We start from the raw sequence: 9425 nt of genomic DNA, 5'->3' as shown, positions 1-9425 counted from the left end.
ATTACTTACTGATGCTAGTTTGCTCATATTTGCTGATCAGCAACAGCTCTCTAGGGCATGGAGAACCCTACAACAGTTGAAGGGAGATACTGAGCGTTGGTCCGTTTATCCCCTCGATGACCTAGGATGACCCAGCATCGTTCACCCAGCTGCCCGCGATGCTCGATTTCTTAACGACAGACGTGATCGCCGGCCATCGATGAACGTAAAGAGACCATATGTGCCGCCTCCTGGCACCTGAGGCCCAGAGAATCGCGTGCTTGAGGTGGGACCGATCCTCTTATACGGACGTTGGTGGGCTGGGCAGGACGAACGTATTGGGACAGCGGCAAAGGAGAGGAGAGGAGCTCCCTTCAAGGGAATGTTGGCCTTGAAACAGGTAAATTGCATCGGCAGGCGCAGGTCGATTTCGGTTTGCGGCAGGCAGCGCAGAACCCGAACAGTCGGTAGACATTGAGCGGCGGAAAGCCTCCTAGACAAGCAGAAATGCGAGGCTCTTTCCTCGGGCAGTACGCAGCGCATCTGAACGCATGAAGCATTACTTCTGGACGAACATGAGGTCGTGGGATGCGAATGGGAAGAAGGGCGCGTTCAGGCTCGAGTGGGGCAGCGCAGGATTCCCTCCATCCTTCAGTGCAAGTCAGTGGGAGTGTCATCAGCAGGAACCAATTATTGTCTCTGTGGCAGGAACAATGCTACAAATCACAAATGCAGTCCCAAATCAGATATCCAACCTGGGCTTCTAGGTGTCAAAGTTGGGCATCGGAGCAGGCAACATCTTTTTTGCACCAAAAGGCACCTGATTGGGCTGCGCTCTACCGAGAGCAATAATCAGATACATGCAGTGCGTTATGGGGGATGGTGTTAGCTGACGTAAAAGCTGAAGGCCATGTACGCCAAGGTTGCGGTCGAAGAGATGTAGCGGATAAGAGCCTTTTGATGGTGACTTTTGTTTTTCTAAAAGACCACCATGGTTGAAGAATAAGACGTTCAGGATTCTTTCCCACCCGACCAAGCAAACTGTGGCTTGCAAGGGCATCTGTCTGCCTTTCGCTTTAGCAGATTATTCACCTCCTGCCCACTAGTCAGCTCAGCTCAGCAGCAGGCAGATCAAGCAGATTTCCTGAATAATTGCGGCAGTCTTCGATCAATCATGTTGCTCCTACTGCAGATGACAGTGCAGCACTGCTGGATCTCTCCTAACAGGATGTTGATCTCTTGGTGCTTGATGCCGCAGGCCTGCGCAGCACTGGTAGTGCTGCTGCTGGCGACTGCTGCCACAGCACAGCCGCAGGGGAACAGGGAGAAGGGGCAGGCGCCAGAGGCATGCTATGACTCGCGGCTTAGTAACAGCACCGCCCGAGTGGCCTACACCCGCTCGGCCGGTCCCAGAGAAACCACCTTCACATTCCTGGTGCGTCGCTAATCACATGCATACCTCTCAATACCTATGTCATCTGCGCATTTGCCCGTCTCCTGCTCTACCAAGGTCATCAAACAGCCTCGCACTTGCCAGGTGATGTGGTCAGCTAATTATGTGGAGTCGTGTGGTGTGCTCACCACCGAGAAGGCTGAACAGAGCCCCATGTTCAGCTTGTTGTGTGAGCCTCAACACCTTTCAGAAGCCGCTTGGCAGCCAGCAGGGACCGCAGCACACATGCAGCATCTATTCTTGCAGCAGAATCAGCCTTTTGTGACAAAGCGGGCGCCGTTATCATGACGATGAAGCCTCGCGCCAATGAGGCAAATCCAAGGGGCAACAGCTGCAAGAAAAGTGCATGAGCCTGGCAGAAAAAATGCCAAGAGCGGGGCGGGGATTTGAACGCGGGTACTGTCTGTTCCATGCGCAGGTGACGCCGCAGCAGCCCATCACCACATTTGCAGTGCGCCTGAGTGATGCGCTCGCGCGAGACCCCAGGAGAATAGTCCGAGCAGACCCCAACAATGGCCAGCTCACAGGCTACAGCCCTGCAGGTAAACTTCTGACCTTGTCACTTGGGGTATGAGGATATCACATCGATTACCTTACAAATTGTCTGTTCCTCTCACTTGTTATGCCTTGTAGTGTAGGACAGCAGCTATGGGTGCCAGCTGTAATGGTCATCTTCCCTGGTGCCACATATCTCCTTCTCAGTCTTGCGCTGAGGAAGAGGGGTTGCAGAGGAGACTCGTTGGGGTTGCAAGCATTCTTGCATGAGCACATGCTGTGCCTATGCCAGGCGCTGTGCCAAAGAGTTGTATGGGGATTCTTTAGTGAGGAATGGAGAGGAATTCTGGGGTCTGCAGAGACTCCAAGTAGAACTTTTTTGTTGAGGGGGAGTTATTGAAAGCCGCTTGTGTGGCGCACAGGCGGCCCGTCATACCAATGGCCGGTGGCGAACGGGACAAGGCCACAGCAGTTTGCGCTGCACGTGACCAGTACGGGGCGCGGCCTGAACAACACAGTGCAGCTGACAGACATCTGCCAGCAAGACCTGACAATTACCGATGCGTCTGGCAGCACGGTCTTCCAGCAGCCACAGCTGTCCAGCAACCAGCCCGGCTCCTGCATGTGCGCTGCCATCTGCTCATGCATCCCCAGGAAGCCCCAGAACATTTGCTGTGACTTTGGTTTTCAAAAGATTCTGTGGGTCGGACCACCTGCTGAGCATGACTGCTCTTCCTGGGGTGTTTTTGGCACCAGGGAAAGGGGTTGTTTGCTCAGGAATGATAGTTGCAAATCCGGCCGGTGCTGACTCGGGCCATGCGCGCAGTATATACGTGGGCAACGCGACGGCTTGCGCCTACACACTGATCACAGACAAGGAGGGCGTCATGGAGCAGCGGCTACCGGTGTCCTCCAGCAGCCTCCCGCCGGCGCCGGCCCCGGCGTTCGCTCCGGCGTTCGCGCCGGCCGTCGCCCCGGAGTCAGCCGGCGCGCCGGCGCTAGCGCCGGCGGCGCTGGCATTCCCTCCGCTACCGCCGGTGTCGGCGCCCGCGCCGGAGCCCGTAACGGGCGTGCCGGCCGCCGCCGTGCCGGCCTTCGCGCCGCTGGCGGCGCCGGAGCTGTTGCCGGCGGCCGCGCTCGCGCCCGCGCCAGCGGCCGCCGCGGAAGCGGCTGCTGCGCCTGCGCCAGGGGCCGTCACGGCGTCGGTGGCGTCCGCTCCGGCCTTCGCGCCACTCGGCACCGTCTCCGCGCCGGCGTCTGTGCCGGAGGCCGCCCCGAGCGGCCCGGTGGCGTCGTACTCGCTGCCGTCGCCGTCCCCGGCGCCGGCTGCGCCGCCGGTTGAGGCGCCCGCGTCTAGTGAAGCGTCTCCCTCTCCCTCACCTTCACCATCACCATCCCCCGAGTCATCATCATCCTCGCCACCCCCGCCTCCGCCCCCGCCGCCACCCCCGCCACCGCCGCCGCCTCCGCCGTACTCTGACGCCGGCTATCGCGCAACTGTCGGCCAGAATGTGGCCGTCGCTGAGTCGGGATCCTCCCCCTCACCAGGTGCGCTCCGCCTTCAGCGTCACATTTCTTTGGATTGTATTTAGCAGGCGGCAGCCTCGAGAATTCTACACTGCAATGGTCCACACCTGGCAGCACGCCTGGCAGCGGCTGTTGTCGGGTGTTTTTGTGCATTTTGTATAGGGAGAATTCTCGATTGGGAGTTGTCACGAGAGGGGACTGAGGGGTCCTGTGGTGTGCAGGGTCCGGTTCATATGGAGGCAACAGTCCGTCACCTTCGGGCGGGACTGATTACAGAGGGTCGGACACGCGCGGAAGTGACCCGGTCGGCTCCGATACTCGGGGCAGCGACCCTTACGGCAACGGCGGCCGACCCCCCAGGTTTCACCCTTTTTAATTCCCCCGACACCCCACCAACACTCGTCTTTCGCTCTTTGCGCTGCCGTCTTTGCACTAGCACACGAGATCTCATTGTCATGTCCTTCACACCCTTCACTGCACCGCAGGGGCTGAGCAATTACTTTCTTGGTTGTCCGAGCTGTGGATGGGAAAGGTATTGATTTTTTTCTTCACGCTGCCGAGGCAGTGGCTTCCCGCTCAGTGGCACCCACACAAGCAGCAGAACTTTGAAAGTCAAATTCAAATCAAACACTGCATGCAAACAGGCCCCCGGGAGCGCCGCCGTTGCCGCCTCTACCACCGCTGCCGCCGCAGCCGCAGCCGCCGCTGCTGGTCTCAGAAAATGACGTTGCTAGCCCGAGCCCAACCCCCTAGTCAGGCCGGGTTTTACTGGGGGCAGCAGAAGTTGCTAGTAGTATTTTTGGAAGCGTTGGGCGGCGCGCCATTCTGTTTGAAGGGCTGCAGAGCACTGCTGGGAGTCCTGAGCTGTGGCTGTTTGCCCTTGGTTGCTCACTGGCTGGAGCATGGTCCAGACCTCTTCTGGTACATAAGAGACAGGCTGCCTCGTTCCTAGAGCGGCACGCCGTGAATTCTGTACTGAGCGCCAGAGCATACCAACAGGCGCATGAATGGTGGGAGTTCTGACTTGTTTGTGCAGTGCGTGGTAGAACAAGGTGCCTGCCTGAAAAATGGCAGGCTGTGGATGGCATCTGGTGTTCCTGTCTGAAACTCAAAGTTCCGAACTCAAGTTTGCTTTCTGCGTTCCGCAAATATTGAATGAATGTTTTGGAAACGAGGGCTGAGAGGCCCAGAGTGTGGATTGACCTTATTTATGAGCACTGATTGGGAAGTCCTGCAAATTGACGCAGAGACAAATTGGCTGTTCAGCAAATCTATTTTGCGGAGGATAGGTGTAGAAGAATTGCCATTGAAGAAGATGCTGTCTATTGTTTGCAGTGAGGGCGCACACACTTTGGGTGAGAACTTGAACAGAAAATGTTCAGGCCCAGCATAATTTGGATAGGAGCCCATGTAATTAAAGCATCAAATTTCAGGAACAAGTGGCTTGCAACATCCAATCATACTTTACAAAAGAGGAGCTGACCAGAAAAATAGAGTGTGTACATGTCTACCAATCACATCCAAAGTCTTTTTCAATAACACAATTGGTTGTTTGCCAATCTGCTGTGCTGCAGACCAATATTTTCCCACTCTGTCCATACACAATTAAAAATTCCGTGCTGTGGGTCTGCAGATGTAATGTTTCTGCTGCCATTCCAACAGGACCGTCGTGTGACATCCTTTCTCCTCACATTTTTTCTCCTCACAGCAGATTGTCTTGTGAGCTGAACTACAAGAGTGCACTATTCAACATTTGCAAATTTTATTTTTGCTCTCACTCATCTCACCTGCATTCACCTGAATATGTCCTCAAAGCATGCGCATTCTTGCACTCTCTGCTATGGCCGTGGGGGCGTTCCCTCCTCCCGCCAATTCAAGCCCGATGACTAATTCGGCACGGCGTGCGTCTATTTTGCGCGTTCCCTCTCGAGCAGCATCTCCATTGTGCGCGCGTATGCCGCGTCCCGCGTGGCCTGGGGCAGGACACAAACTCTTACACAATCCATTCTCAAGAAAAGGCGCACAAGGCGCTCATCATGGATCCCTTGCATCAGCTCACTCGTAAATCAACTTTTACAACTGTACCACTTCCACTGCGAGGCAGCCCGTTCTCCTTACTTTTGGCACTCGATCCGCTGTGATGTTCGCAGATCATTCACTCTAATTGCATGTGCATGTGCATGATGAAAGAGATAAGCCTTTGACAGCCGCAGCAGCCGCCTCGGGCTAGGCCGGCAGATCGGTTTCTGTGCCCCTGCTTCAGGAATGCACTAGTATTCAGGGCACCAAGAGCAGTACCTTCTTGTATGCAAATTGCAGCCGATCGAACTGCATCTGCTCGCGCTCCTTTGCCGCCTCAAGCTCCTTCTTGCCCTGTTCAATCATCACCAGATTGCGCCTCGAATCCCTCAGCGCTGTCAACAGCACCTCCTCCAATGCCGTCGGCCGCCTGCGCAAATTTGTCACCCCTCAAACTCTACAACTGCGGCCAAAGGAAGCCCATCTGGCAGGCATATGGCAATTACAAGGTAAGTGTGCACAAATCAACGGCAGTGAAGGAGCCATTAGCACATGATAAATTTAGTATGTCGTCCAAAAGGTAAAATGGATCTGGCGACCGGACCCGCGACCTTTGTCAGGAACCCGGGCACACTCTCTCTGCCATATCTTGTAGTGTTTTTCCAGGGCAGCTGGCGTGCTGCAAACAGGGGAAATGGGGTAGAAGATGAGGGACTCACGGGGGCTCATGTTTGCGCTCGGCAGGCTCTCCCGCAGTGAGCACTCCTGCATCCCCCGAGCGCTTCAGCGCAGCCTGCAGCGCCGATGCGAATTTGCTGTTGCCGGTCAGTGCTGGTGGCACGTCCACACCTGCATCGCTGTCGCCATTGTCCAATTCTGTGCGTTCGCTTGTGCTCTCCTCTGCCTCTGGCTCGGCATGTGCGCGCAACTGCCTGCACTTCTGCTGCTTTGATCGCCATGATAGCCCCTGCTGCAGATATATAAACATGATCAGAACGCCACACCATGATTCTGAATCCGCCTGTAGAGGGTGCATGTGCTCCTGATGGGGAAGACCCTGAGGCTTGCTCGGCCAAGGCACCCATTCTGACAAGCTTCCGGTACATGATCGTCCAAGATTGCGTTTGCTGAAATTGGATGTTCCAAGTTGAGGCACCAGGGCGTACGAATTTTATTTTGCCTGGCATCAAGAAATGGGACCAAGAACAGAGCATATCAGATGTTCATAGTAGACACTAGGAGAGTGCAAGCAGTACAAGTGACATGTCTATTCGACGCATGACGAGTTTCATGCAATGTCCTGAGCGACTAAACCTCCTCGGGGTTTGATATCCAGTGCCATCATGATGCCATGACAGAACCAGCAGAGCATTACCCTGATGCATCTGCGGTCTACTGATGGCAGTTGTGGAAAGAAGAAACACGAAGCTGGCCTTGCGAGCGCTGCTGATCTAGAAATTACCACAGTGCTTCGACTCCCCAGCCCCTGCATGCCAAAAATGTTCATGGCCACAGATATCGGCGCGGCCCGTGCAGCGATAGTGACAGCGAGACAAGTCCAAAAGAGAGTCTGCGGCACCAGTTGGCTGACTGACAGTTCTCGTGTACGACCTCTCGCTCGTGGAAAGCGCTCCAAGACCATATCCTAGGATCTTGCAGAATTCGTTTCCTATCTTGGCAGCTCCGAGACGAGTTTCGGAACGCGCTCAGACTTCAACAAACAGAAGGCCCACCAGCACCGCATAGTCAAAGTCTATGACCTTGAGATCTTGTCACAGTCACCCTCCATGCGAGCTTATTTCTTCTCCTCACGCTTGATTCTCGTTCCAGGATACACTTGTAAAAGTACATCGAGCAGGGCATCGCCCCCTCAGGCAAGGTGTAGATTCAGATTGCATGCATCAGGCAACAGCAAGGTAGAGGGACCACCTGGAACATTCGATCACAGATCTGTGATCGCGTCGAGCGCCAGCCAGATCATCGAGACACGCTACCCTCAGCTGCTAGACTTGGCTCAGAAAGGCAAGACCGTCATGTCTGTTATCCCATTTCTTTAATTTCCTGTTGTTTGCGCGGATATTTAGGTTTCAAAGGCCATCTGACATCCTGTTATGCTGTGCCAGGAGTGTTGGCAGGAATACAAAGACCTGCAGACTACTCTGAGCGCCGGACAGATGGCTACAGGGTACGCAATCCAATGACATTAGTCTAATTTTCTGTTATAATAAATCAATCTTGTTGGCTCATGCTTCAAGTGTCATGGCCAGGAACCAGAGCTTGTGTTTGTGGTCGGCACTGCCCACTTCTCAGAGCAATCTGCAGACGATGTCGCGCGGGTCATTGAGGTAACATCAGTGCATGCCAGCACTTTTGCCCTTGCAAAGCCAATATCATGCAAGCAAGGCATGAATTACATCCTGAAGGATTGGTCTTGGATGTCCTTGTCTTGTGCCCCTCCTCGTAGTACAATTGGGGCAGCTGAGGACTCCTGTAGAGTTTAGAGTTTAGAGTGCCTAATCGGCTTTTCTACTTGTTCTCCTTGTGAAATTTGGGCTCGCACCATTGCTGTGGCTACTAGACTTCTCGAAGATGGGCTAGGGACGTTGCAGCTGCCAGGAATTGTGCAGGCGATTTCTGCAGGATCCCTGGCAGCTGCAGAGCCCCCTCACATCCTGCAGCCACGTCTTAAGAGGTTTTAATAGCTGCAACAAGCGCTGCACTCCCTGCTGGTGCACTCGACAAGAGCTTTTTTACATTACAATTCACAGCGGGCTGAGGTGGCGTGTGCTGGCATGGCAGGCAGTGCAGCCAGAGAATGTGGTGCTGGAGGTGTGCAGGAGCCGGGCTGCAGTGATGTATGATGCTCCTGCAGAACAAGCCGGGCCGTCCGGTCGCAGCCAGGGTCCCAATGGCATGAGCCTCAGGTGTGGCTTGAGGACCCCACAAGGACCACTTCCTTCTCCTAGAAATCCGAGGAAGAGTGTTGCCCAAGAAGAAGTTTGAACGCAGCGCGCTGAAAGATTTGTGGGTGATGGAGTGAAAGAGCACAGCCAAACCTGTGCATACCAGAACAGCTGTAATTGAGAAGGGAGCGACCCATCAAACACTTGCTATGTCGCATGCACGTCCTGCGATACACGCGTGATTGCCGTGGCTGGAAATGCAGCGGGCCAAACTTTGCATCGGCGCTGCTGCGGAGTGCGCGGCTGGGAGGGAACACCGCGATGCTGCTGCGCGCCGTGCTGTCGGCGCAGGCCGACCGCGTCTCGGCCGCGCTCGGGACGCGCTCCGGCGTCGAAATGCGCGCCGGCCGCCGCGCCGCCGAGCGCATCGGGGCGCAGATAGTTCTTGGTGGGGACCAAATACAAGCAAAACGTGGAGAATTTTTGCGTAATTTTTGGCCTCGTGGCCGTCTTCGTTTTTTGAGTGCAAGTGGAGCAAATACCATTGCATGTGCATGTGACTTGCTGTGGAGCAAAGCAATGAAATAGATGATAGCTGGTGCATGCGTTGTTCTTTACGCCATTTCCAGATGAACATATTTGCGAGCTCAACGCTTTTGTTTCATACTTATACGCTGGATGGTCGACATATTTCGAAATGCATACCTGCTGTTCTTGAGATGTGTGCAAAAGGCATGTTGATTGACCTCCTCCCGGCTGCACGGCAGGGGATCGGCCGATAGAGATAACGCTGCAGAGGGCGTGGTCGGCGCTGAGCTGGCGCCAGCGCGCACGATTAGTCGACGCGCTGTGGCAGAGCCAGGGGCAGACCGCTGACATCAGCGCTGACGCCATGGAAGCCATGAAGGACGATGATGTCATCAGCTCCGTGCTTGCCGAGTACAGCGCAGCCTTCCCAGAGGTGACCCTCAATCATTGTTGCCTGCTTTCCGTGATTCTATATTCTCCCCAGAAACAACAACAGGCTGCGGTACATATAATTTGCGTGG

At 55.0% G+C, this 9425-nt stretch overlaps 2 protein-coding genes across 2 annotated transcripts; one reads left to right on the top strand and one right to left on the bottom strand.

Moving 5' to 3' along the window:
• The first annotated feature begins 160 nt into the window (after positions 1-160).
• On the top strand, positions 161-4886 carry COCSUDRAFT_67484 (hypothetical protein). The gene is made up of 7 exons (XM_005644598.1): positions 161-379; positions 1238-1414; positions 1851-1974; positions 2350-2551; positions 2754-3475; positions 3676-3814; positions 4099-4886. The coding sequence occupies exons 1-7, from the start codon at positions 362-364 to the stop codon at positions 4205-4207; spliced, it is 1491 nt and encodes a 496-aa protein (XP_005644655.1). The 5' UTR covers positions 161-361; the 3' UTR covers positions 4208-4886.
• A 475-nt stretch (positions 4887-5361) lies between these two features.
• Positions 5362-6461, bottom strand: COCSUDRAFT_44079 (hypothetical protein; the record flags this gene model as incomplete). Its single annotated transcript, XM_005644597.1, has 3 exons — positions 5362-5427; positions 5753-5903; positions 6193-6461. 3 exons carry the CDS (start codon positions 6459-6461, stop codon positions 5362-5364), a joined length of 486 nt encoding a protein of 161 aa, XP_005644654.1.
• Between the last annotated feature and the right edge of the window lie 2964 nt (positions 6462-9425).

Source organism: Coccomyxa subellipsoidea (assembly GCF_000258705.1).
Source record: "Coccomyxa subellipsoidea C-169, whole genome shotgun sequence".
NCBI lineage: Eukaryota > Viridiplantae > Chlorophyta > Trebouxiophyceae > Coccomyxaceae > Coccomyxa > Coccomyxa subellipsoidea.
The sequence above is the reverse complement of the archived record's forward strand: the minus strand, read 5'-3'. Positions and strand labels throughout refer to the sequence as shown.

Excerpts from the sequence above, each read along its gene's own strand:
- COCSUDRAFT_67484 (XM_005644598.1), top strand. Across the intron at positions 1,975-2,349 it reads CACAGGCTACAGCCCTGCAG|GCGGCCCGTCATACCAATGG; the intron begins GTAAACTTCTGA and ends TGTGGCGCACAG. Across the intron at positions 3,815-4,098 it reads AACGGCGGCCGACCCCCCAG|GCCCCCGGGAGCGCCGCCGT; the intron begins GTTTCACCCTTT and ends GCATGCAAACAG.